Raw genomic sequence first — 25,560 nt, forward strand, 5'->3', positions numbered from 1 at the left:
TGCCATCCAACCATCTCATCCTCTGTCATCCCCTTCTCCTCCCCCCTTCAATCTTTCCCAGCATCAGGGTCTTTTCCAACGAGTCAGTTCTTCACATATGGTGGCCAAAGTATTGGAGTTTCAGCTTCAGCATCAGTCCTTCCAATGAACATTCAGGACTGATTTCCTTTAGGATGGACTGGTTGGATCTGCTTGCTCTCCAAGGGCCCCTGAAGAGACTTCTCCAACACCACAGTTCAAAACCATCAATTCTTAGGTGCTCAGCTTTCTTTATAGTTCAACTCTCACATCCATATATGACTACTGGAAAAACCATAGTTTTGCCTATACGGACCTTTGTTGGCAAAGTCATGTCTCTGCTTTTTAATATGCTATCTAGGTCAGTTATTTCTCCATTTCTCCATGGGGCTTTGTTTCCTTTTAGCAAGAAAGGTAATTTAAGGATCAAAATCTGGATGTTGGGTGTGTTTGATGCTTCTTGGGAGTCGTAGCTCCTAGGATTCCCATTGCACAGATTAAAATGTGTGTGCGCACATGCAGGTGTGTGTGTGTGTGTGTGTGTGTGTGTGTGTGTGTGTGTATGTATTTCATCCTGATACCTCCAGTCCATTTTAGATTTGACTTTGTTTTCTAGGAAAATTTTTTGCCATATTTCCATAGTATACACCCAATATCTCCACTTGATTGTATAATAGGAATTTCAAATTTAATATGTCCAAAATTAAACACTTTTTTTTGCACTGCCCTCCCACCACCACCTGAAGCCTGTTCTTTCCACAGTTGTCTTCATCTCAGTAAATAGCAACTCAGTCTTTCCTGTTACTCAAGCCATATATCTGTGGTCATCTTTTATTCCTCTCTTCCTCTCATGTTTCACTTCACATCATCAGAAAGTCTTTTGTCTTTTCCCTTGAACTATGCAATCTGAGCACTTGTCACCACCTCCACCATAATTACTGCTGCTGCTGAGTCACTTCAGTCGTGTCTGACTCTGTGCGACCCCATAGACAGCAGCCCACCAGGCTCCCCCGTCCCTGGGATTCTCCAGGCAAGAACACTGGAGTGGGTTGCCATTTCCTTCTCTAATGCATGAAAGTGAAAAGTGAAAGTAAAGTCGCTCAGTCATGTCCGACTCTTAGCGACCCCATGGACTGCATAATGATAACCATGCTAGTCTACTTTCTCTTTCTTGCATCATTTCATTAGACTTCTGATTGTTCTTCCTTGTGCTTTTGTTCTTTTATTACCTTTTTCTCATGATAGTAAGCAGAGTGGCCCTTTTAAAAATGTGTGGATCCATCTAACATATATGGATACCAAAATTTTTCCTTTTCTGCATCCTTGCTGAGTTGGCTTAACTTTATGGGGACTCCTCCTCCTAGAATGCCAAATGACTCAGTCTTCTTTTTATCTCCAATATGCATTCTCACTTCTACCATTAAAATAAACAAACAAAAAACAATGTTGGTTGCTGTCTCCAAATAACTATGGGGCTTCCCTGGTGACTCAGATGTTAAAGAATTTTCCCGCAGTGCAAGAGACCTGGGTTCAGTCCCTGGGTCGATAAGATCCACTGAAGAAGGGACTGGCTACCCACTCCAGTATTCTTGCCTGGAGTATTCCATGGACTTATAGAAAGTTTGGATGGGCTGAGACAAGAGTAGTGCAATTTGCTGGTTGATACAGACTCTTGATAACTCAACTAGCAACAGATACTAAGGGGGAAAATATGAAGTATGTCTCCTTTAAGTTAGCTTCTCTTTGATGAGGCGATCTCTAGGAAGTTGCTGGAATGAAGCCTGAGTAATGTTTTCTTCAGTTCAGTGCTACCTGCCCTATAATTAATGAAATTTCTTCCAGTTTCTATTACTCTTGTCTGTTAATCACTGTGTTGATGGTATGTTTCCATCTTTTTTATTCCTGTTTGTTTAATAGCCTGGGCATCATTATGTGAGTTTATTCATGGAACTATGCTGTGTGTGGATCAGTTATTTCTTAGGGTAAATTTCTTTATTCAGAATCTTGGCTTGGCCAAAAAATGGAATTAGATAAGCAATGACTTTATAGATAAAGGGTTCCATAAAAAATATGGAAATGGGTATCATGCACCTTCCTCACCTGATAATTTTCTTTAATTAAATAAGCAAAATTTCACTGTTAAATAGGTGTATACATCATAAAAATAGGTTTGAGCTACTTTATATCTTTAGTTGGGCCTGAATTTGAATTCTTGCTCCTTTAATTATTTATTGTATGATTTTAGGCAAGTTATTTATTTTAGCTTAGGTTCTTTTCATCTTTAAAATGAAGTTTTAAAATGCCTATCTTGCATTTGGAACTTACTTTGAAATGCATAAAAAATAAGATGGATTGATGGATATACGTTTGATAATGCAAATATAGTAAAATATTGTAGACTGTGGGTGGTAGATGTATGGGCTTTCACTGAACAATTATCAGGTTTTCTGTATGTTGGAAATTTTTCATACTGTTAGAAAAAATGCCTATTTTGAAGGCTAAAGACTACATGAGATACATGTGAGAAGTGCCTCAGTTCAGTTCAGTTCAGTTCAGTCGCTCTGCCGTGTCCAACTCTTTGTGAACCTGTGAATTGCAGCACGCCAGGCCTCCCTGTCCATCACCATCTACCAGAGTTCACTCAAGCTCACATCCATCGAGTTGGTGATACCATCCAGCCATCTCATCCTCTACTGTCCCCTTTTCCTCCTGCCCACAGTCCCTCCCAGCATCAGTCTTTTCCAATGAGTCAACTCTTCACATGAGGTGGCCAAAGTACTGGAGTTTCAGCTTTAGCATCATTCCTTCCAAAGAACACCCAGGGCTGATCTCCTTCAGAATGGACTGGTTGGATCTCCTTGCAGTCCAAGGGACTCTCAAGAGTCTTCTCCAACACCACAGTTCAAAAGCATCAATTCTTTGGTGCTCAGCTTTCTTCACAGTCCAACTCTCACATCCATACATGACCACTGGAAAAACCATAGCCTTGACTAGACGGACCTTTGTTGGCAAAGTAATGTCTCTGCTTTTGAATATGCTCTCTAGGTTGGTCATAACTTTTCTTCCAAGGAGTAAGCGTCTTTTAATTTCATGGCTGCAATAAATGCTCAATACATAATGGTTGTTTAAAAGTACTTTGTGGGAGAGACATGTTTTATAGTGTCATTAGTACCAAGGAAGTTTATAAAATGTTTTAAAATAATAGTACAATCAGGCAGATTATAAAATGTTTCAAATAACTTTAAATAATTTTTAAAATAAAAACGTTTCCCAGTTTTACTGCTTTCCTTCATTCCAGAATAACTGAATAAGAATCTCTAGAATGTGCTTGAGCTTGGATTTTCTTTCCCTTTTTAAAATTTTTTCTCCTTTTTCCTTCTCTCTGCCTTTTCTTCCCTTAAGATTACAAAGTGCACTCAGGGCCAAGAACCATTGATGGGAGGAGGGCAAGTAATAGTGAAGTAAAAGTCTTATAAAAGAGAGAGAAGGGTTAAGAACTAACAGAAAAGCTTCTGTGGTATGCACAAGACGTCTCTGCTCTTCAGTATTCTTTGGAGTCATTTGTCTATTCATTCATTTTCTTTGTTTTAATTTTTGCCTCCATCAGTTGTAGTCTCAGTTTCCTTATTGGTAAAACAAAAGTAATAGTACCTATGCTTAGAGTTGTCATAAGGGTTGAATTTAGTTAAATAATGAATATAAAGTGCTTCCTTGGTGGCTCAGATGGTAAAGAATCTGCCTGCAATATGGGAGACCAGGGCTCGATCCCTGGGTTGGGAAGATTCCCTGGAGAAAGGAACAGCTATTCTTGACTGGAGAATTCCATGGATAGAGGAGCCTGGCAGGCCTCAGTCCATGGGGTTGCAGAGAGTCAGACATGACTGAGTGACTTTCACTTTAGTATTTAATAAATACTCAATAAATAGTGATTGTTTTGTTGCTATAATAACAATAAAAACAGTAAAAATGGGAACATTATAATAGTGAAAGATTTTTGAGCAGCTATTCTTATTTCAAGTGTTGGTTAGGCACTGGGGATATTGTGATAAATCTTACAGACACAGTCTCTTCCCACACTGTCATAGGAAATAAAGATCAAGTAACAAGTTCAGGAGAGCATTTTATTTATTTTAATATTTACTTATTTGTTGCGTGGGGTCTTAGTTGTGGCAGGCAGGGTCTTTGTTGCATCATACAGGATCTTTCATTGCAGTGCACAGACTCTCTAGTTGTGGCTCATTGGCTCAGTGGTTGCAGCATGGGGGCTTAGTTGCTTCTTGGAATGTGGGATCTTAGTTCTCTGACCAGGGATTGAACCTGAATCCTCTGCATTGCAAAGCATATGCTTAACCACTGCACCACTAGGGAAGTCCCAAGAGAGCATTGGAAATACAAAAAACCTCGAATAGCCAAAGCAATCTTGAGAAAGAAGAATGGAACTGGAGGAATCAACCTGCCTGACTTCAAGCTCTACCACAAAGCCACAGTTATCAAGACAGTATGGTACTGGCACAAAGACAGAAATATAGATCAATGGAACAAAATAGAAAGCCCAGAGATAAACCCACGCACCTATGGACACCTTATCTTTGACAAAGGAGGCAAGAATATACAATGGAGAAAAGAAAATCTCTTTAACAAGTGGTGCTGGGAAAACTGGTCACCCACTTGTAAAAGAATGAAACTAGAACACTTTCTAACACCATACACAAAAATAAACTCAAAATGGATTAACGATCTAAACGTAAGACCAGAAACTATAAAACTCCTAGAGGAGAACATAGGCAAAACACTCTCCGACATAAATCACAGCAGGATCCTCTATGACCCACCTCCCAGAATATCGGAAATAAAAGCAAAAATAAACAAATGGGACCTAATTAAGATTAAAAGCTTCTGCACAACAAAGGAAACCATAAGCAAGGTGAAAAGACAGCCTTCAGAATGGGAGAAAATAATAGCAAGTGAAGCAACTGACAATTAATCTCAAAAATATACAAGCAACACCTGCAGATCAATTCCAGAAAAACAAATGACCCAATCAAAAAATGGGCCAAAGAACTAAACAGACATTTCTCCAAAGAAGACATACAGATGGCTAACAAACACATGAAAAGATGCTCATCATCACTCATTATCAGAGAAATGCAAATCAAAACCACAATGAGGTACCATTTCACGCCAGTCAGAATGGCTGCGATCCAAAAGTCTACAAGCAATAAATGCTGGACAGGGTGTGGAGAAAAGCGAACCCTCTTACACTGTTGGTGGGAATGCAAACTAGTAGAGCCACTATGGAGAACAGTGTGGATATTCGTTAAAAAACTGGAAATAGAACTGCCATACGACCCAGCAATCCCACTGCTGGGCATACACACTGAAGAAACCAAAATTGAAAGAGACACATGTACCCCAGTGTTCATCACAGCACTGTTTATAATAGCCAGGACATGGAAGCAACCTAGATGTCCATCAGCAGACAAATGGATAAGAAAGCTATGGTACATATACACAATGGAATATTCAGTTCAGTTCAGTTCAGTTGCTCAGTCGTGTCCGACTCTTTGCGACCCCATGAATCCCAGCACGCCAGGCCTCCCTGTCCATCACCAACTCCCAGAGTTCACTCAGACTCACGTCCATCGAGTCAGTGATGCCATCCAGCCATCTCATCCTCTGTTGTCCCCTTCTCCTTCTGCCCCCAATCCCTCCCAGCATCAGAGTCTTTTTCCAATGAGAACTTTTCGCATGAGGTGGCCAAAGTACTGGAGTTTCAGCTTTAGCATCATTCCTTCCAAAGAAATCCCAGGGCTGATCTCTTCCAGAATGGACTGGTTGGATCTCCTTGCAGTCCAAGGGACTCTTAAGAGTCTTCTCTAACACCACAGTTCAAAAGCATCAATTCTTCGGCGTTCAGCTTTCTTCAAAAGAATACATTTGAATCAGTTCTGATGAGGTGGATGAAACTGGAGCCTATTATACAGAGTAAAGTAAGCCAGAAAGAAAAACACCAATACAGTATACTAACGCATATATATGGAATTTAGAAAGATGGTCACGATAACCCTGTGTGCGAGACAGCAAAAGAGACACAGATGTATAGAACAATCTTTTGGACTCTGTGGGAGAGGGTGAGGTGGGATGATTTGGGAGAATGGCATTGAAACATGTATAATATCATATGTGAAATGAATCGCCAGTCCAGGTTTGATGCATGATACAGGATGCTCAGGGATGGTGCAGTGGGATGACCCAGAGGGATGGGATGGAGAGGGAGGTGGGGGGGGGTTCAGGATGGGGAACACGTGTACACCCGTGGCGGATTCATGTTGATGTATGGCAAAACCAATACAATATTGTAATTAGCCTCCAATTAAAATGAATAAATTTATAGTAAAAAAATAAATGCTATGGTAAACAGGAGAGAATGGTGTTGAAAGGATGTTATTGAACCATGCAAAGATGCAGGGATTCTTCACCTCTGGAGGAGAAGTATTCAATCTGGGGCCAGAGATGAGGCTTAATTGCTTAGAGCTTTTGTGTAATAAGCTTTTATTAAAGTATAAAGGAGATAGAGAAAGCTTCTGACATAGGCATCAGAAGGGGGCAGAAAGAGTACCCCCTTGTTAGTGTTAGCCATGGAGTTATATACTCCCTTATTAGTTATTACAGTGAATCAAAAGAATATCTGGAGGTTATAAAGACCTCACTAGACCTACTCCCATAGTTTACACCTTAAGACAACAGGATTAGCCAGAAAGTTTTTTCCAGATACTTTCCTCAAGCAGGATACATTATTGTTATATAATCCTAAGGAATGTAGAGGGACAAAAAAGTTTGTCCTTTCTTCCTCCTTGAGAACTCCAGACCCCTTTCTCTTTGGGAATTCCTGGACTTCTTATCAACCTGCCTAGGAAAGGACTCTCTCAGTGTGGCCCATGGAATTCAGGCCTAGATTTGCTTCTCATTTTGGCCTTGTCCTCATTCTACAAGTGATAAGAGGTACTTTAGTTATATTGAAATTTGCTAGCTAGTTATCAAGGTCTCAGATATCCAGATATCAAAGGTCTCATTAGGAAAAGGGATTCGTATCTGTCTTTGATTTGGATTTGAAGGTAAGGACTGGGGAGAAATGAGAAGAATATACCGTTTTCTACTTTCGCCTTCCCCCATCTAACCCGGTCAATTCATAATGAAGTTTTTTCCCCCTGTATAAATTAGATTGGCTTCTAATTAGAGATTAGATGATTAACTCTTTAATATAATCACTGTTTACATTTCAAAGTATTTGAAAGCAAATATTTTGGCAAAGAGATTTCTTTTTTTTGTATACACAACATTAACAACATCTTATTTTATCCAACTTTAACAAATGTTTGTATTAAAGAAACTTTAAAAAATTATGAGGAGTCCTAGCAAGATGGAGCAGTGACATGGGGTCCTCATGCTTAAATCTGGAGGTAACATAAACAAAACGTAGTTTCTGTGACAACAATCTGGAATTATATTTTATAACCACTTATAATTATTATTAACAATTATTTTGGTCCTCAGAATCAAAGCTAATAGTTGATTCATCTGCTTTTTTAATTGCCAGCTTCATATCAAGTTCTGTCATAATAATTCTGGGAGTTCAAAATTAATATTTGCAAATAGATGCCTGGCCATTTTTGTAGATGTTTTTCAAATTTAGTAAAATGTTCCATTTTTACTTTTGTCTAAAACAACTATAATGTTGCACACTGAAATAAGGGGGACCAGCCCTGAGATTACCAGATTTCAGGGTTGATAAATCTGTATAAAGTTCTTATTACCAAAGCAAGATGAATATAGTTAAGCTTGCTTAAGACGAAGTGTGTATTCTTCTAGATCATTTTATAAGCTTATGCATATATGCAATTTTAATGTAACCATAATGTATATAAATCTTTTTCCACTTATAACATCTTACATGTTTTAGCACATTTTAAAGGGCTGCATAAAGCCTTTAGTATGGATGTACCATTATTTATTTTTGTTGTTGTTCAGTTGCTCAGTTGTGTCTGACTCTTTGAAACCCCATGGACTGCAGCATGCCAGGCTTCCCTGTCCTTCACCATCTCCCAGAGCTTGCTCAAACTCATGTCCATTGAGTTGATGATGCCATCCAACCTTCTCATCCTCTGTCATCTCCTTCTCCTCTTGCCTTCAATCTTTCCCAGCATCAACGTCTTTTCTAATGAATCAGCTCTTCGCATCAGGTGGCCATATATTGGAACTTTAGCTTCAACATCACCCCTTCCAATGAATATTCAGAGTTCATTTCCTTTAAGATTAACTGATTTGATCTCTTTGCTGTCTCAGGGACTCTCACGTCTTCTTCAGCACCACAGTTCAAAAGCATCAGTTCTTCAGTTCTCAGCCTTCTTTATGGTCCAGCTCTCATATCCATACATGACTACTGGAAAAACCATAGCTTTGACTATATGGACCTTTGTTGGCAAACACATGTCTCTGCTTTTTAATACACTGTCTATATTTGTCATAGCTTGTCTTCCAAGGAGCAAGCGTCTTTTAATTTCATGGCTGTAGTCACGATCCACAGTGATTTTGGAGCTCAAGAAAATAAAGTATGTCACTGTTTCCATTGCTTCCCCATCTACTTTCCATGAAGTGATGGAACTGGATGCCATGATCCTAGTTTTTTGAATGCTGGGTTTTAAGCCAGCTTTTTCCACTCTCCTCTTTCACCTTCATCAGGAGGCTCTTTAGTTCCTCTTTGCTTTCTGCCATAAGGGTGGTATCATCATCTGAGGTTATTGATATTTCTCCCTGAAATCTCGATTCCAGCTTGTGATTCATTCAGCCTGGCGTTTCACATGATGTACTCTGCATATAAGTAAAATTAGCAGGGTGACAATATACAGCCTTAATGTACTCCTTTCCCAATTTTGAACCAGTCCATTGTTCCATGTCGTTCTAACTGTTGCTTCTTGACCTACATACAGGTTTCTCAGGATGCAGGTAAGGTGGTCTGGTATTCCTATATCTTGAAGAATTTTCCACAGTTTCTTGTGATCCACACAGTCAGTCAAAGGGTTTAGCGTAGTCAATGAAGCAGAAGTAGATATTTTTCTGGAATTCTCTTAGTTTTTCTATGATCCAACAGATGTTGGCAGTTTGATCTCTGGTTCCTCTGCCTTTTCTAAATCCAGCTTGTACATCTGGAAGTTCTTAGCTCATGTACTGCTGACGCCTAGCTTGCTGGATTTTGAGCCTAATGTGTGTAATTGTGTGGTAGTTTGAACATTCTTTGGCATTGCCCTTCTTTGGTACTGGAATGAAAGTGGACCTTTTTCAGTCCTGTGGCCACTGCTGACTTTTCCAAATTTTCTGGCATATTGAGTGCAACACTTTTACAGCATCATCTTTTAGAATTCCATTACCTCCACTATCTTTGTTGGCAGTGATGCTTCCTAAGGCCCACTTGACTTCACACTCCAGGATGTCTGGCTGTAGGTGAGTGATCACACCACTGTGGTTATCCTGCTTTATCCATCATACATTATTTATTTAATGGAGCAGGTAAAATAAACATGTGTCTATTTTTTTTCTTTTTCTTTTTTGCTGTTTGTAATTATATTCCATGTTGTGAAGAACATCCTTATAGCTAAATCTTTGTATGAACTCTTGATTTATTTCCTGATTTTACTATAATTTACTCAGACAAAAGGACCAGGGTAGTATAAAACTTTTGAATATTATTTTACAAGCTTAAAACCACTGTATGACAAACATTTGATTATCATTTGGCAGTGCCTAGCAATATATGACTAGAATTTTTACATGTTGCAGATTCTAATGTTAAGGTTAGAATTAGAATTATTTACAACTCTTTTGATTCTGTGTTGTCTATAAACTCTGTGGAAAAATATGGAATTATATAAAATGGGATGCTTTTATATCTTCTTTTCCCCCAAAATTACTCAGATTAATAGGATGTGTAGTAAGATATTGTCAAATTTACAGTTTATTGGATTCAGCCTTCTCAGTAAGTACCTACATGATAATATATTGCTATAAGCCTCACCTAAATATTTTTGTTAAAATAAAATATTGTATAATATTGGGTTAAAATCAGTGTTTCTTTGAGTAGCTAACTTTTGTGCATTTGAAGCAGTTCTACTTTTCCATTCTGATATAATTCTTTGTTGTCAGCTGAAAGTGAAAGAAGAAACTTGAACTTGTTAATTTGATTTCATATCTTGGTTTACAGAACACATCTTAAAATCAGTAGAAGAATTAACAAAATGTAATACATTTTTTTTCCATTGAGCACACTTGATATTCTCGTGTGCTTATATTCAGTTATGGCATTTCTTTAAGTTTGTTCCTTTTATAGGAAGAGTATTTATCAATAGGGTTTCCCTGGTGGCTCACATTGTAAATAATCTGCCTGAAATACAGGAGACCCAGGTTCAATCCCTGAGTCAGGAAGATCCCCTGAAGAAGGGAATGGCTACTCACTCCAGTATTCTTGCATAGAGAATTCCATGGACAGAGGAGCCTGGCTGGCTGTAGCCCTTGGGGTTGCAAAGAGTCAGACACAACTGAGTGACTCACATACAGTTTTTTTTTTTTTTAATTTAAATTTATTTATTTTAATTGGAGGCTATTTTTTTATTATTTCCTTGGGTTAATTTTCTAGAAATGAAATTGCTAGACATTTTAAAAACTTGGATAATTTAATTGTTGAATTACCCGTCAGAAAGGTCTAACCAGTTGACAGTCCCATAAATCCTAGTGGTTTATGAAAATGCCTATTTTTCTATACACTTAGTATTTGCTATCCTTTGAAAGTTTTGAATTATACAATGTAAATAGTAACATAAAAGCAATAAAATGGGGAAAAATAACCAAAAATGCTATTTTCTTAACATGGTGATTATAATATTTATTATAAATAGTCCAGGGAGATGAAGGAATATAAGTAGAGTCACCAGATATGGAAAAGCTCGACTCATTCACAGGAGCTAGAGTTCGGTGTGACTTCAAGGGGAGAAGAACTAGAGAATTAGGCAGGGACCAGTTCATTAAGGACTTAATTTGTCATCCAAAGGGACTTAACCTTATAGAAGATGAGGTGCCATCATTAGAGAATTTGAACTAGGTAGATAAGTGATTGATTTTGATACATTTGCATTTTAAAGTCACTCTGCTGTCACCAGTGGCAGTACATTGATTGGATTAGATAAATGTTTAAAATTATTTTCCAACAGAGTTGAAACTTGCATTTGTAAAGGGCTTAAACTTTTCTCCTAGAAGCCAGTATTGCAGCTGTTGGATACCAACACCTCAAAGGGATTGTTGGCAGTAGTTTAGTGAAGAGAGAACAAGAGAGAGAGAGACCATACAACATGTTAAACCTTGAATCACTGATTTATCTGTTTCTGGAGTGATAGCAATTCATTAGTAGTTTTACTATTAGGACTGGAAGCCATTGAAAGATAACAAACAAAAGTATATGAAACAATGCTATCTTTTTTATGAAAAAGTCTTGGTGAATATCAGTACTGCTGCATTTTGTTTTTCTTTTTCTGGTAGTAACATCAATAGTAGGATTGATATAGACATTCAGTAATGTAGACATTCTATCTGGTTTGTGTGGTAACCAAAATATGAAATGTAACAGACGTGTTTTCTGCAATAATAGCAAATTGCACCTTCAACTGGAAGTTTGCTGTTATAATAAGTTTTATTTCTGTGCTATTTACAGCCTGTATCCCAAGCAGTTGGAGCTGAACAGCAAGCAACTCTTCTAAAACCAGATTTAGTTCGAAGGTGAGTATCTTCAAATTAATACCATGAAAGCAATGAGGGCATGTTGAAGTATTTGCCTTCTTTAGGTGCTTAGTCTCTTGACTACAGAAGCTTCTGTGTTCTAGTATTTGTGTGTATGTTCAATAAAAATAGTAGATATTATTATTACTTTTTATGTTAATAAGGATCATATGGATTGTAATATTATTGACCATTTTCTTGTTCACATTATTATAATAGTCTGGATTTTTTTTTTTTTGGCATGCGGGATCTTAGTTCCCTGACCAGGGTTCAAATCTAGGCCCTTGGTGGTGAGAGTACAGAGTCTGAACCACTGGACCACCAGGGAATTCTCTTCATATTCTGTTCTTAAGAAAAGATTGTAAGAATTTTAAAAAGGAAATAATGTAATTTAAAGTTCCAGCTAATCTAAATAAATAATTTACAACCAGATATAATAATATATTATTATAAAAACCACATAATTTTATGTATTGTATATATATAATTGTATTTTCATTTGGTAATAACTTTCTGACCCAGGAATCAAACTGGGGTCTCCTACATTACAGGCAGATTGTTTACCAGCTGAGCTACCTGGGAAGCCCCTATCTTGTTCAGATTGGCTTAATTTCATTTGTTTTGTATTCAAATTCACTGATATTGATTCTTTCCTTTGTCCTATTCATTCTGCTATTGTGCAAAATGAATCGTTTATTTTTATGATTATATTCCTTTTATAATTTCCATTTGGTTCTTCCTTAATATATTCTATTATTATGAGATTTTCTGACTTTGCATTTGTTTCAGGAGTAGTTGTAATTGATCTTTGAAACAATTTGATAATGGCTGCTTTAAAATCTTTGTCAGGTAGTTCTGATTCATCCTGGTTTTGGTAGTTCTGATTCATCCTGGTCTTGGCATCTCTTGATTGACTTTTCACATTCATGTTGTGATTTTCCTGGTTTTGGGTATGACAAAGAATTTTCATTTGTATCCTGGACATTTTGGACATTATGTTAGGATATTCTGGATCCTGTTTAAATCCTCTATTTTAGCAGGCAGTCACTGTGTTTAGGTGCCAAGGTACTCATTTATCGATACTTTTGTGGACTATGGTTCTAATGCCAATTTAGTTTTCAGAGTCCCTGTAGTACTATTCTGGTCTGCTTTGGTTCATCTTGTATCACTGGGGCCCACTGCTGGACCAAGGGGTTGGAGAACAATGCCCTAGGCCCACTGCCCTAGGCTCTCTCTCCAGACCACATGCTACTGGTAGAATTCCCACCAGCATCACCAAGGGAGGAAAGGGCCCACTTTAACTACCTTCTGTTGCTGAGTTGGGGCTCAGGAGACCACTGTGCTTGAGCTACCTTTGCCTTTTGGCCAAGAGTCAAGAGACACTGAACGTGGACTGCTTTCTGTCACTGGGTGGGTAACCAGGAGATGCTTAGCTGATATATTTTTCTTCAAGTCCTGGGAGTCCCTAGCCAGTCTGCCTTCATCTTTTCACTCTTCAGTGCCCTCCTGTGATACTCTACTGTATTATTTCCAGATTTTATGGTTATACTTAGGGGTATAATTTCTGCCATCTTGTTCCAAACCCTAAACTAGTGTTTTAAGACAACTTTGTAAAGTGAATGATACAACTGCATTGACTAAAATTATATCCCTTTTATCCTCTTAATGTGTTATGTTACTGCTATTTCTCTGTCTATTAAAGAACTAAGAGCATCTTCTTTCTCCACTTGTAGTTATGAAAATTCTTTTTCACAGGGACATAGAAAAAATATTAGGTGTTGTTTTTCTTTTATTGTATATCTTTTTTTTAAATTTTATTTTATTTTTAAACTTTACATAATTGTATTAGTTTTGCCAAATATCAAAATGAATCCGCCACAGGTATACATGTGTTCCCCATCCTGAACCCTCCTCCCTCCTCCCTCCCCATACCATCCCTCCGGGTCGTCCCAGTGCACTGGCCCCAAGCATCCAGTATCGTGCATCGAACCTGGACTGGCAACTCGTTTCTTACATGATATTTTACATGTTTCAATGTCATTCTCCCAAATCTTCCCACCCTCTCCCTCTCCCACGGAGTCCATAAGACTGTTCTATACATCAGTGTCTCTTTTGCTGTCTCGTACACCGGGTTATTGTTACCATCTTTCTAAATTCCATATATATGCGTTAGTATACTGTATTGATGTTTTTCTTTCTGGCTTACTTCACTCTGTATAATAGGCTCCAGTTTCATCCACCTCATTAGAACTGATTCAAATGTATTCTTTTTAATGGCTGAGTAATACTCCATTGTGTATATGTACCACAGCTTTCTTATCCATTCCTCTGCTGATGGACATCTAGGTTGCTTCCATGTCCTGGCTATTATAAACAGTGCTGCGATGAACATTGGGGTACACATGTCTCTTTCCCTTCTGGTTTTCTCAGTGTGTATGCCTAGCAGTGGGATTGCTGGATCATAAGGCAGTTCTATTTCCAGTTTTTTAAGGAATCTCCACACTGTTCTCCATAGTGGCTGTACTAGTTTGCATTCCCACCAACAGTGTAAGAGGGTTCCCTTTTCTCCACACCCTCTCCAGCATTTATTATTTGTAGACTTTTGGATCACAGCCATTCTGACTGGTATTGTATATCTTTATACACATACTTCATGAGTAGTTCTTTAGGAGAAAGGACTTAACCTAAAAATCAATTTTAAAAATATCTGGTGCATACAGACCTCATTTAAGTTTCAAATGTATTTATTGAATATATTCAAATTTATTAAGGAAAAAGCTGAAAAATACCTTTGATACAGATCAACTGAAAGTCTGTCCTGTCATAATCATATTGACTTGAACATGCAAAATATAGCTAGTTAGAATTAATCATGTTGAATCATTTTCACATTATTCATTCAGTTTTTTTTAACCAAATTGTGGTGTATTTTTTCTTCTTCCCTCCTCCCCCACTCCCTCCCTCCTCCTTTGTTTGTTTCTTTCTTTCTATTGAGGTAAACCTGACATACACCCTTATGTTAGTTTCAGATGTACAATATAATGATTTACTATGTTTATATATTGTGAAATGATCACAATAAGTCTAGTTTAAAAATTCATCACCATATATAGTTAATAAAGATTTTTTTCTTATGATGAGAACTTTAAAAATCTACTCTGAGAAACTTTGAAATATGCAGTACAGTATTATTAACTATCATCTCCATGATGTACATTATATCCCCATGATTTAATTATTTTATAACTGGTATTAATAGTTTGTACATTTTGACTCTCTCCACCCATTTCACCCACTCTCTACCTTCCCCCCATTCCTGCCTCTGGCACCCACCAGTCTATTCTCTATATCTTTGAGGCTGGGGAAGTTTTTGCTTGGTTGTTTTTTCCTATTGTTAGATTACACAAAAAGATCATCAGTTCAGTTCAGTTCAGTTGCTCAGTCGTGTCCGACTCTTTGCGACCCCATGAATCGCAGCACACCAGTCCTCCCTGTCCATCACCAACTCCCGGAGTTCACTCAGGTTCATGTCTCTCGAGTCAGTGATGCCATCCAGCCATCTCATCCTCTGTCGTCCCCTTCTCCTCCTGCCCCCAATCCCTCCCAGCATCAGAGTCTTTTCCAATGAGTCAAACTCTTCGCATGAGGTGGCCAAAGTACTGGAGGTTCAGTTTTAGCATCATTCCTTCCAAAGAAATCCCAGGGCTGATCTCCTTTAGAATGGACCGGTTGGATCTCCTTGCAGTCCAAGGGACTCTCAAGAGTCTTCTCCAACACCACAGTTCAAAAGCATCAATTCTTTGGCGCTCAGCCTTCTTCACAGTCCAACTCTCACATCCATACATGACTACAGGAAAAACCATAGCCTTGACTAGACAGACCTTTGTTGGCAAAATAATGTCTCTGCTTTTGAATATGCTATCTAGGTTGGTCATAACTTTCCTTCCAAGGAGTAAGCGTCTTTTAATTTCATGGCTGCAGTCACCATCTGCAGTGATTTTGGAGCCCAGGAAAATAAAGTCTGACACTGTTTCCACTGTTTCTCCATCTATTTCCCATGAAGTGATGGGACTGGATGCCATGATCTTCGTTTTCTGAATGTTGAGCTTTAAGCCAACTTTTTCACTCTCCTCTTTCACCTTCATCAAGAGGCTTTTTAGTTCCTCTTCACTTTCTGCCATAAGGGTGGTGTCATCTGCGTATCTGAGTTTATTGATATTTCTCCCGGCAATCTTGATTCCAGCTTGTGTTTCTTCCAGTCCAGCGTTTCTCATGATGTACTCTGCATATAAGTTAAATAAGCAGGGTGACAATATACAGCCTCGATGTACTCCTTTTCCTATTTGGAACCAGTCTGTTGTTCATGTCCAGTTCTAACTGTTGCTTCCTGACCTGCATATAGGTTTCTCAAGAGGCAGGTCAAGTGGTCTGGTATTCCCATCTCTTTCAGAATTTTCCACAGTTTATTGTGATGCACATAGTCAAAGGCTTTGGCATAGTCAATAAAGCAGAAATAGATGTTTTTCTGGAACTCTCTTGCTTTTTCGATGATCCAGCAGATGTTGGCAATTTGATCTCTGGTTCCTCTTCCTTTTCTAAAACCAGCTTGAACATCAGGAAGTTCATGGTTCACATATTGCTGAAGCCTGGCTGAGAGAATTTTGAGCATTACTTTACTAGCATGTGAGATGAGTACAATTGTGCAGTAGTTTGAGCATTCTTTGGCATTGCCTTTCTTTGGGATTGGAATGAAAACTGACCTTTTCCAGTCCTGTGGCTACTGCTGAGTTTTCCATTTGCTGGCATATTGAGTGCAGCACTTTCACAGCATCATCTTTCAAGGTTTGAAACAGCTCAACTGGAATTCCATCACCTCCACTAGCTTTGTTGGTAGTGATGCTTTCTAAGGCCCACTTAACTTCACATTCCAGGATGTCTGGCTCTAGGTCAGTGATCACACCATCGTGATTATCTTGGTTGTGAAGATCTTTTTTGTACAGTTCGTCTGTGTATTCTTGCCACCTCTTCTTAATATCTTCTGCTTCTGTTAGGGCCATACCATTTTTGTCTTTTATCAAGCCCATCTTTGCATGAAATGTTCCCTTGGTATGTCTAATTTTCTTGAAGAGATCCCTAGTCTTTCCCATTGTGTTATTTTCCTCTATTTCTTTGCATTGATCATACGGTATTTGTATTTCTGTTTCTGACTTACTTCACTTAGCATAATGCCCTCAACATCTATGTATGTTGTTACAAATGGCAAGATTTCATTCTTTTTATGTTGTTGTTCAGTTGCTAAGTCATATCTGACTCTTCACAACCACATGGACTGCAGCATGCTAGGCTTCCCTATCCTTCACTATCTCCCAGAGTTTGCTCAAAGTCATGTCCATTGAGTAGGTGATGCCATCCAACCGTATCATCCTGTTACACCCTTCTCCTCCTGTCTTCTGTCTTTCCTAGCATCAGGGTCTTTTCCAGTGAGTCAGCTCTTCACATCAGGTGGCCAAAGTACTGGAGCTTCAGCTTTAACATCAGTCCTTCCAGTGAGTATTCAGGGCTGATTTCCCTTAAGATTGGCTGGTTTGATTTCCTTGCTGTCCAAGGGACTCTCAAGTGTCTTCTCCAGCACCATAATTTGAAAGCATCAATTCTGTGGCAATCAGCCTTTTTTATGGTACAACTCTCATATCTATACATGACTACTGGAAGAACCATAGCTTTGACTATATGGACCTTTGTTGGCAAATGAATATCTCTGCTTTTTAATACACTGTCTAGGTTTGTCATAGCTTTTCTTCCAAGGAGCAAGCGTATTCTAATTTCATGGCTGCAGTCACCATCTGCAGTGATTTTGGAGCCCAAAAAAATAAAGTTTGTCACTGTTTCCATTGTTTCCCCATCTACTTGCTGTGAAGTAATGGGACCAGATGCCAGGATCTTTGTTTTTTGAATGTTGAGTTTTAAGCCAGCTTTTTCCACTCTTCTCTTTCAACTTCATCAAGAGGTTCTTTATTTCCTCTTTACTTTCTGCCATTAGGGTGGTATCATCTGCATATCTGAGGTTATTGATATTTCTCCTGGAAGTCTTGATTCCAGCTTGTACTTCATCCTGCCTGGCATTTTGCATGATGTACTCTGCATATAAGTTAAATAAGCAGGAAGAAAATATACAGCCTTGTCGTACTCCTTTCCATTTGGAACCAGTCTGTTGTTGCACGTCCGGTTCTAACTGTTGCTTCTTGACCTACATACAGGTTTCTCAGGAGGTAGGTAATATAGTCTGGTAGTCCCATGTCTTGAAGAATTTTCCACAGTTTGTTTTGATCCACACAGTCAAAGGCTTTAGTATAGCCAGTGATCAGGAGTAGATTTTTTTCAGGAATTCCTTTTATAGCTGAATAATATTCCTTTTGTTTATCTCATTTTCATTTCTTGTTCTGTTTCCTGCACTATTTCTGTCTTCCACACCTCGTCTATCTTCTGTTGATTTTCTTACATGAACAGGTATATTATTTTGAGTTAGAATTGGTTTTTAGAATTTTATTTGAACATATTAATAAGAAAAACCCTAAACAAACAAAATAAAATTGGTCAAGAACATCCACTGATAAAAGGTTCCACAGAGGTCCATCACTAGCAGTGTTTTTTTCACTCCCATTACTGTGAGATGTTTGCCTCAAGTAATCTCAGTGTTTTGTAACTTTTAAAAACAGCTTCATTGAGACATAATTCACATACCATTAAATTTTCACCCATTTAAAGTGTACAATTCAATGGAATTTAGTATATTTGCAAAGTTGTACAATTATAACTTTTTGAGAGATATTGTACAACTTATATATTTTATTTAAACTCATTTATTATTTTGTAATAGAGGGTTTTTCTTAGAATTTTACCATCAAAATGGAATGATTCTAGCCATACAGGGATTTCAGATATAAATCAGTTATAAATCTGATTTGGGTTAAATATTGGACTTTGAGAATCATAGAATAATGTCTTCTCTGAGAAACTGAATTGGAGTTGCTTTTGTTTTTTTTTGTTTTTTTAAATAATAGTTTGAGTCATGATGTGGCACCTGTGAAGGAAAACACAAATACCCTTGATAACCCAAGTGGAAATGGCAAACAAGATCGGATCAAACAGAGAAGAGCTTCCTGTCCTCGGTCAGAGAAGGGAACTAAATTTCAGCTTACTGTTCTTCAGGTCAGTGTGTAAATATGATTTGGTTAAGAGTGCATGTTGAGGTCTGGGCAGTCAGGGAGGGGCAATGTTGCTGTGGCAGTGAGTATAGAGTATTATGAAATTCTTAAGCAGATACCCTTGAGCACAAATCTTTGTATTTGTGGTGATTATTTCCTTATGATAGATTCTTGGAAGTAGAATTATTGATCAGAGTATGAAGATTTTTAAACTTTCTCAATACATATTTCTAGATTGCTGTCCAGAAAGGTTGGACCAGTTTACATTTCTATTATTAGTGTATTTTCCTTTGCTTAAAGGTCAATTTGTGAGATTGGGAGAATTTTGAAAATGATTACCCAGATTTAGATCTTTGCATTGCAGATAGTTATAGGGATTATCATAACTTTTTTTGTATTTTTATAAAAGTTGTGCTCCTTTCCTTTCCTGATTTTTTTGCTGAATAATTTGAGCCTTAGATTTGTCATACAGTGGTTATTTAGACAGTATTTCACCAAGGGAAAAGCAGAATCTTTTTAGATTCTCAATATTTTAGACCATTTTTTCATATATTTTATGTGAGCTCATCGAAATATTTCCTATTCCCTTTGCAAAAAGAAGGCAATGACTGACTCTTAAACTAGTAAAATATTTGTGTCCAGGTTTCAACCTCTGGAGACAACATGGTGGAGTGTCAACTGGAGACACACAATAACAAGATGGTCACCTTCAAGTTTGATGTTGATGGTGATGCACCAGAGGATATTGCAGACTATATGGTAAGTACAGAAAAGACAAACCGTTTTCCCTTCAGAATTGTTTGTCTTTTTCCCCTTTAATTCTCCCCCCTCATTTACTGAGAGCTGTATTTTCTTAGGGTACTGCTGCTTTTTAAAATTCGTAAAGAGCTAAATTGGTTATGATCAAAAGTAAGTCACTATACCCCCTCTGGTGTCAGTATATTTATGTGTAAAATATGAGGGAGTTTCATTAAGAAAGGAGCTAGGTCAGTGGTTCTTAACTCTAGCTGCATGTCAAAATCAACAGAAGAGCTTTTAAAAAGCAGTCCTTTGGGGAATTCCTTAGAGGTCCAGTGGTTAGGACTTGGAGCTTTCACTGCAGTTGCCCAGGTTCAGTCCCTGGTTGGGGAACTAAGATCTTGCAAACCACATGGTATGGCCAAAAAAACCCTAAGACAAAAACAGTTCTGTTTCCTGGGTCCCTAATTAAATTAGGATTTTGGAGGGTGAGGCCTAAGTATTAATAGTTTATACAGTTATAACATCTTACATATAGGTGTTCAAGTAATGTTCATCATTTCATTTAGTTTTTGTATTTTCTTTGAATTGTTAGGCTTAAGTTAGTATTCCCCTCTTTTTTTAGGGGAATGGGCTAGGGTGGCAGGAAGAGTACATAATACTTTTGTTTCTGCCAGTTTTCTTTGGATATACATTCCTAGCCAAGCAGAATTTAACATTTGAAAATGTTAATAATATTGTGAATTCTGCCTCTTATTCAACTTAGTATTTTCTGAACTGTCTTGGGGCCATACTTTATCATCTTTAGAGATGTTTCATTTTGTGATTTTTGATTTAAAAGCTTTTGGGTTTGGACATCCTAGTTTTAAATGTAAACATTGCCTCAGTTATGTTCTTCAAATTAATTTATAGAGTTAATTAATTTTAATTAATTAGAATTCAAATTAATTTATAGAATGCTAACATTTTTTTAAATGCTGGCTTCTGGTAAGTAGTGCCAATCTGACAAATGCTGGTGATCTCAAGTAGAAAGAATAATTTAATGTGTTGTCTGGCATTTTATTGCTAGTCTTTTCTTAATTCTGTTGTGGCAATCGGGTCTAAATAGCAATTAATTTTTCTTTATGGTAGTCACCATATTATAATTTCAAAGAAACTAAATACATTCTTTTGAATAGACTTACTTTTCCTTTTGGATAGGTTGAAGATAACTTTGTCTTGGAAAGTGAAAAAGAAAAATTTGTGGAAGAATTGAGGGCTATCGTAGGTCAAGCCCAGGAGATCCTTCATGTTCACTCTGCTACAGAAAGAGCTGTTGGAGTTGACTCTGTTACTGTGGAACCCAGCAGTAGCCAAGTAAGAGCAGTTGCTTAGCAAATAGGTCTTCTCGAATATGTATCAGGAACTTCTTTATTTATCTATTCATTTTTAATTCAGACAGGATCATCTGAACAAGTACAGATAAATTCTGCATCCAGTCAAACCAGCAGTAAGTATATTTAACAAAATTTACCATTTGGCTTTTGAAGCAAGACATTTGGAAACTTAATTTACATACCTTGGGAAGGATATCAGCCAATAAAGGAATTTGATAAATTGTTAATATAGGTTTCCCCACACTTTGAAAGGACTTTATAGCTCAGAAATAAGAAGTAAAAAAAGTGAGAAGTAAAACTCTTCTCCAAATTTCCTCCAAGTATTGGTTCTTTACCTGATTAATTTATTTCTGAGTTGTCGTGTGGTATGTTACCAGAAAAGCAGTCACAGTACTGATGACCTTTAACAGCTTTAATGTTTGAATTTAACTGGCAAGTTTTATTTTTCTCCTGATATGAGATGGACAGCGACTTTCTTAACTAAAATCACTGTATTCTGAGTTTGTCTCATGTTTAATATCAGTAGCATTCGTTTCTTGATTTCATTCCACCAATGATATGCTTCTACCTGCTCTGATCACTAATAAGTTTTTGAAAATCAGATACCAGATAAATTTCCATGGACTAAAAATGAGGTCTTCTATTTTCTCTTCTCACAACCTTTTTTCTCCATTCTTTTCAGCTCTGATCATAGATATATTTAGAGTATCTGTGAGGGGGAGAAGAACCATAGACAAATGAGGACCTCTGAAGGAATTACAATAGCATGAAGAAACAACAGGTGGTGTGGGAGTCATGGAACCAGATACCATTATCCTGAAAGTTAGATTGTTTTAGGGTGCTAGGATTCTCCTCTATCTTCATTTTCTTATTAGTAGGAGTTTGAGTAGATTTCTAACTGGCAAAGTAGGGTAAAGTTTAAAAGAGAATTACTTATTTGAATAAGTTAACAAAGTAGGAATACAGATGTAGGGCCTTATTTTACTTTATTTTTTAAGTTGTTATAAAGTAAAATTGGCTTTTTTTCTTTTGGTGTAGAGTTATGTAAATTTTTGTCCTCTTATAGATATGTGTATCTATACACAGATCTATACACATATACACAGGGGCTTCCCTGGTGGCTCAGAGGTTAAAGCGTGTGCCTGCAGTGCAGGAGACCTGGGTTCAATCCCTGGGTGGGGAAGATCCCCTGGAGAAGGAAATGGCAACTCACTCCAGTATTCTTGCCTGGAGAATCCCATGGATGGAGGAGCCTGGTGGGCTACAGTCCACGGGGTCGCAAAGAGTCAGACACGACTAAGCAACTTTACTATAGATATGTGTAAGCACTACCATAATCAAGATACAAAACAAAGATGTAGGTTTTAATGGAAAAAATGCTTTTCATTTTTTTCCAAAAAGAAGTGCCCTGCTTTTCATCACTACTGATGCAGTGTTTGTTTCTGAAGAATCCCAAATCCTTTTCTAAAGATATCTTGCGCTTAGTTTTTTAGAGTATTTGTCAGTCAGGTTTGGGAGGTCTGGTCTTATAAGTTGCTGTTGGAAATAGAGATAAAAGACAATTTGTTGTTTTAACCTTATTTTCTTAGTTAACAAGTTAAATATATTGACAGTTGCTTAGCATATTAATTTTTGCCAATTCTTTCTACAGATGAATCTGCTCCTCCTCAGTCATCCCCAGTTGGTCGATGGCGATTCTGTATAAATCAGACAATAAGAAACCGTGAAGCTCAATCTTCTCCTTCTCTTCAGCAGTACATGCCTACAGTTCCTGGGTTAAACCTACTTTCTAGTAAGTGTTTGTTGGCTGCACCTTTATTCAGACCTGGGAGATGGGGATGCAAAATATATACCGTATCTTTAAGTTGTTTTCATGGAAAAGACCCTAATGCTGGGAAAGATTGAAGGCAAAAGGAGAAGGGGGCAGCAGAGGATGAGATGATTAGATAGTATCACCAACTCAATGGACATGAATTTGAGCAAACTCTGAGAGATAGGAAAGCACAGGGAAGTCTGGCGTGCTGCAGTCCATAGGGTTGCCAAGAGTTGGACACGACTAGCAACTGAACAACAGCATGGGTATTTTATTCCATTTATGAGAATTTCCATAAGCATTTTTGAAGATGTTAATATTAGAATATAACTTAAGCCATTTAAATTTTATTATTTATGAAAAAAATATTTTTCTCCTTGTCAAGAGTAGTTTCACACTGGTTCTGATTTGCCTCTTGTTTCTCTTTGTCCCTTTTGAGTTTGGACTAGTCTATGCTTTGTACTTAACAATACATGCTTAGCCATTCTTTGTTATTATTCTAGGTCCAAGAAACATAAGTAATAAGGAAATATCACAGGACACACTGCTTACTCTAGAAAGTAATCCGTGCCAGCGTGTACTTTTCACCTCCACATCACAACACAAGGATGTAGTTGATGGTAAGATTTCTGAATATGCCAGTGTAGAAACTAAGCAGCCAGCTATACTTTATCAAGTGGAAGATGACAGGCAAATAATGGTACCAGTTGCTAGTAGTTCCAATCATACTGCTACTTCAGTTCGTGCAGTTCCACTTGAATGTGAGGGACTCACCAATGAAGCAGGCATATTTCTACCTGTGTATCCAGGTCACCAAGCTGCCAGTCAGGCAGCTTCTGATGAGTCAACTCAGATTGCAGCTAACTGTCTTACAACCCCGGCATTTATATCTGATCAAAAGCCTCAATCCTTACTAGTGCAGCAGCGAACTACGGATGCCGAATTTATTTCCCAAGAAGGAGAAGCTGCAGTGAACATGGAAGCAAGTTCTCCTAAGATGGTCGTTCCCACTCAGAATCCTGGCATTGAACCAGCCAGCCTTCTATCCTCTACTGTCCTGGAATCAGATGGGGAAAGACCTCCAAAAATGGAATTTGCAGACAACCGAATTAAAACTCTGGATGAAAAATTAAGAAATTTGCTGTATCAGGAGCATAACATACCTAGCATCTACCCTGAGAGTCAGAAGGATACCCAAAGCATAGACTCTCCATTTTCTTCCTCTGCTGAAGATGTACTCTCATGTCCAGTGCCAGAAGTCATAGGCACCAGTCACTGTGGAATTCAAGATAGTCCTGCACAGTCCCCTAATTTTCAGCAGACAGGCTCTAAGATTCTGTCCAATGTGGCTGTGAATCAGCCTGCTAACATATCAGTGTTCAAAAGGGACCTGAATGTGATAACTTCTATACCCAGCGAATTATGTTTACATGTAAGTATCATTCTTTCTAACCAATTCCTTATGCTTTTAAAAGAAATGCCTTCTTTTCTAAAGTTCTGTCCTTTGAAATGAAATTATCTATGTCATAAGATTCTGAGGTCACAGGTGTTTAAAAGGCCATGGCTTAGGATGAAGGGGCCTAAAACTTCTCAATAGAGGCAGTAGAACTATCTTTGGTGAGAGACCCCTCTGTTGAATTAGCTAGGAACTTGTGAGCAATGTTTATGTTTATATTAATGACAGAACAGGACTGATAGATTGTTTTAGGGGGTAGGAAGAACTTGCTTTTAGATTTCCACTTAAAAATACCTATTATCAGTTTCCTTTTAAAAATTGTATGGTTTTAATTTAATCTTGTTTGTGAGTTTTTTATTTATTTGAGAACATTTTTTAAAAGAAAATTAAAATCCCCCATAATCTCCTGACTTGTTTTTTTTTCTTAATTTATGTAATGTAAGAATTTAACTTCTTTTTTCTGTTCCTTCAGCTCATAGGGATAACCACTATCTGGTGCTTATCTACTATATGGTACTTATCCTTCTTGACTTAAGCTTATACAGATCTAGTTAAAAACCTATAACTTTTTATTCAATAAAATAGGATTGTGCTATAAACATATTGGTCTACAATTTAATTTTTTATTTTATAGTATATCATAGACATATTTATCACTGTATCTCTATTATTGTTATTATATAAGTAATATATGCATATATATAAAGTAAAATTCACCTCACTTCCAAACCTATAGACACAGCTGTTAATAAATCTTCCTAGACATGGTTTTAACTAACATACAAATATTTATATAGCACTTTTTTATATGTATTATATCTATTTACAGAGATACAGATATATACTATATATTTATATACATATACTTCCTTATATACATGTGCTGTTCTGCATTTTTCCCCCACTTACAGACATCTATCCATATCAGAATACATAGTTTTACCTCACCTAACAGCATAACATCCCATTGAATAAAAATAACTTACTTGTTTTTTTGTAAACTAGTAATTTAAAATTATGCAGTTGATGCATAAACACAAAAATTCAGAAGGATAGGAAATTAAATTGTTGTGTTGACACTCCCACTCCCCAAACATTTAAGTTCCTGGTTTTAGTTCTGTGGTCATTGCTATT

At 37.4% G+C, this 25,560-nt stretch overlaps 1 protein-coding gene across 3 annotated transcripts in view; it reads left to right on the forward strand.

Annotated features, from left to right (window-relative positions):
- The window catches only part of WNK3 (WNK lysine deficient protein kinase 3), a 194,734-nt gene that overhangs the window by 117,172 nt on the left and 52,002 nt on the right, over positions 1–25,560 (forward strand). For all 3 annotated transcript variants that reach the window (XM_086388564.1, XM_086388563.1, XM_086388565.1), the window contains exons 11-17: positions 11,774–11,838; positions 18,900–19,047; positions 19,686–19,802; positions 20,982–21,137; positions 21,219–21,270; positions 22,809–22,949; positions 23,474–24,402. In XM_086388564.1, coding sequence (XP_086244690.1) covers positions 11,774–11,838; positions 18,900–19,047; positions 19,686–19,802; positions 20,982–21,137; positions 21,219–21,270; positions 22,809–22,949; positions 23,474–24,402 — 1,608 coding nt within the window. The remainder of the gene's footprint in view (positions 1–11,773; positions 11,839–18,899; positions 19,048–19,685; positions 19,803–20,981; positions 21,138–21,218; positions 21,271–22,808; positions 22,950–23,473; positions 24,403–25,560) is intronic.

Source organism: Bos grunniens, chromosome X (genome assembly GCF_055505025.1).
Source record: "Bos grunniens cultivar Pamir isolate PY7600 chromosome X, Bosgru_T2T1.0, whole genome shotgun sequence".
In the NCBI taxonomy this organism is placed as follows: Eukaryota; Metazoa; Chordata; class Mammalia; order Artiodactyla; family Bovidae; genus Bos; species Bos grunniens.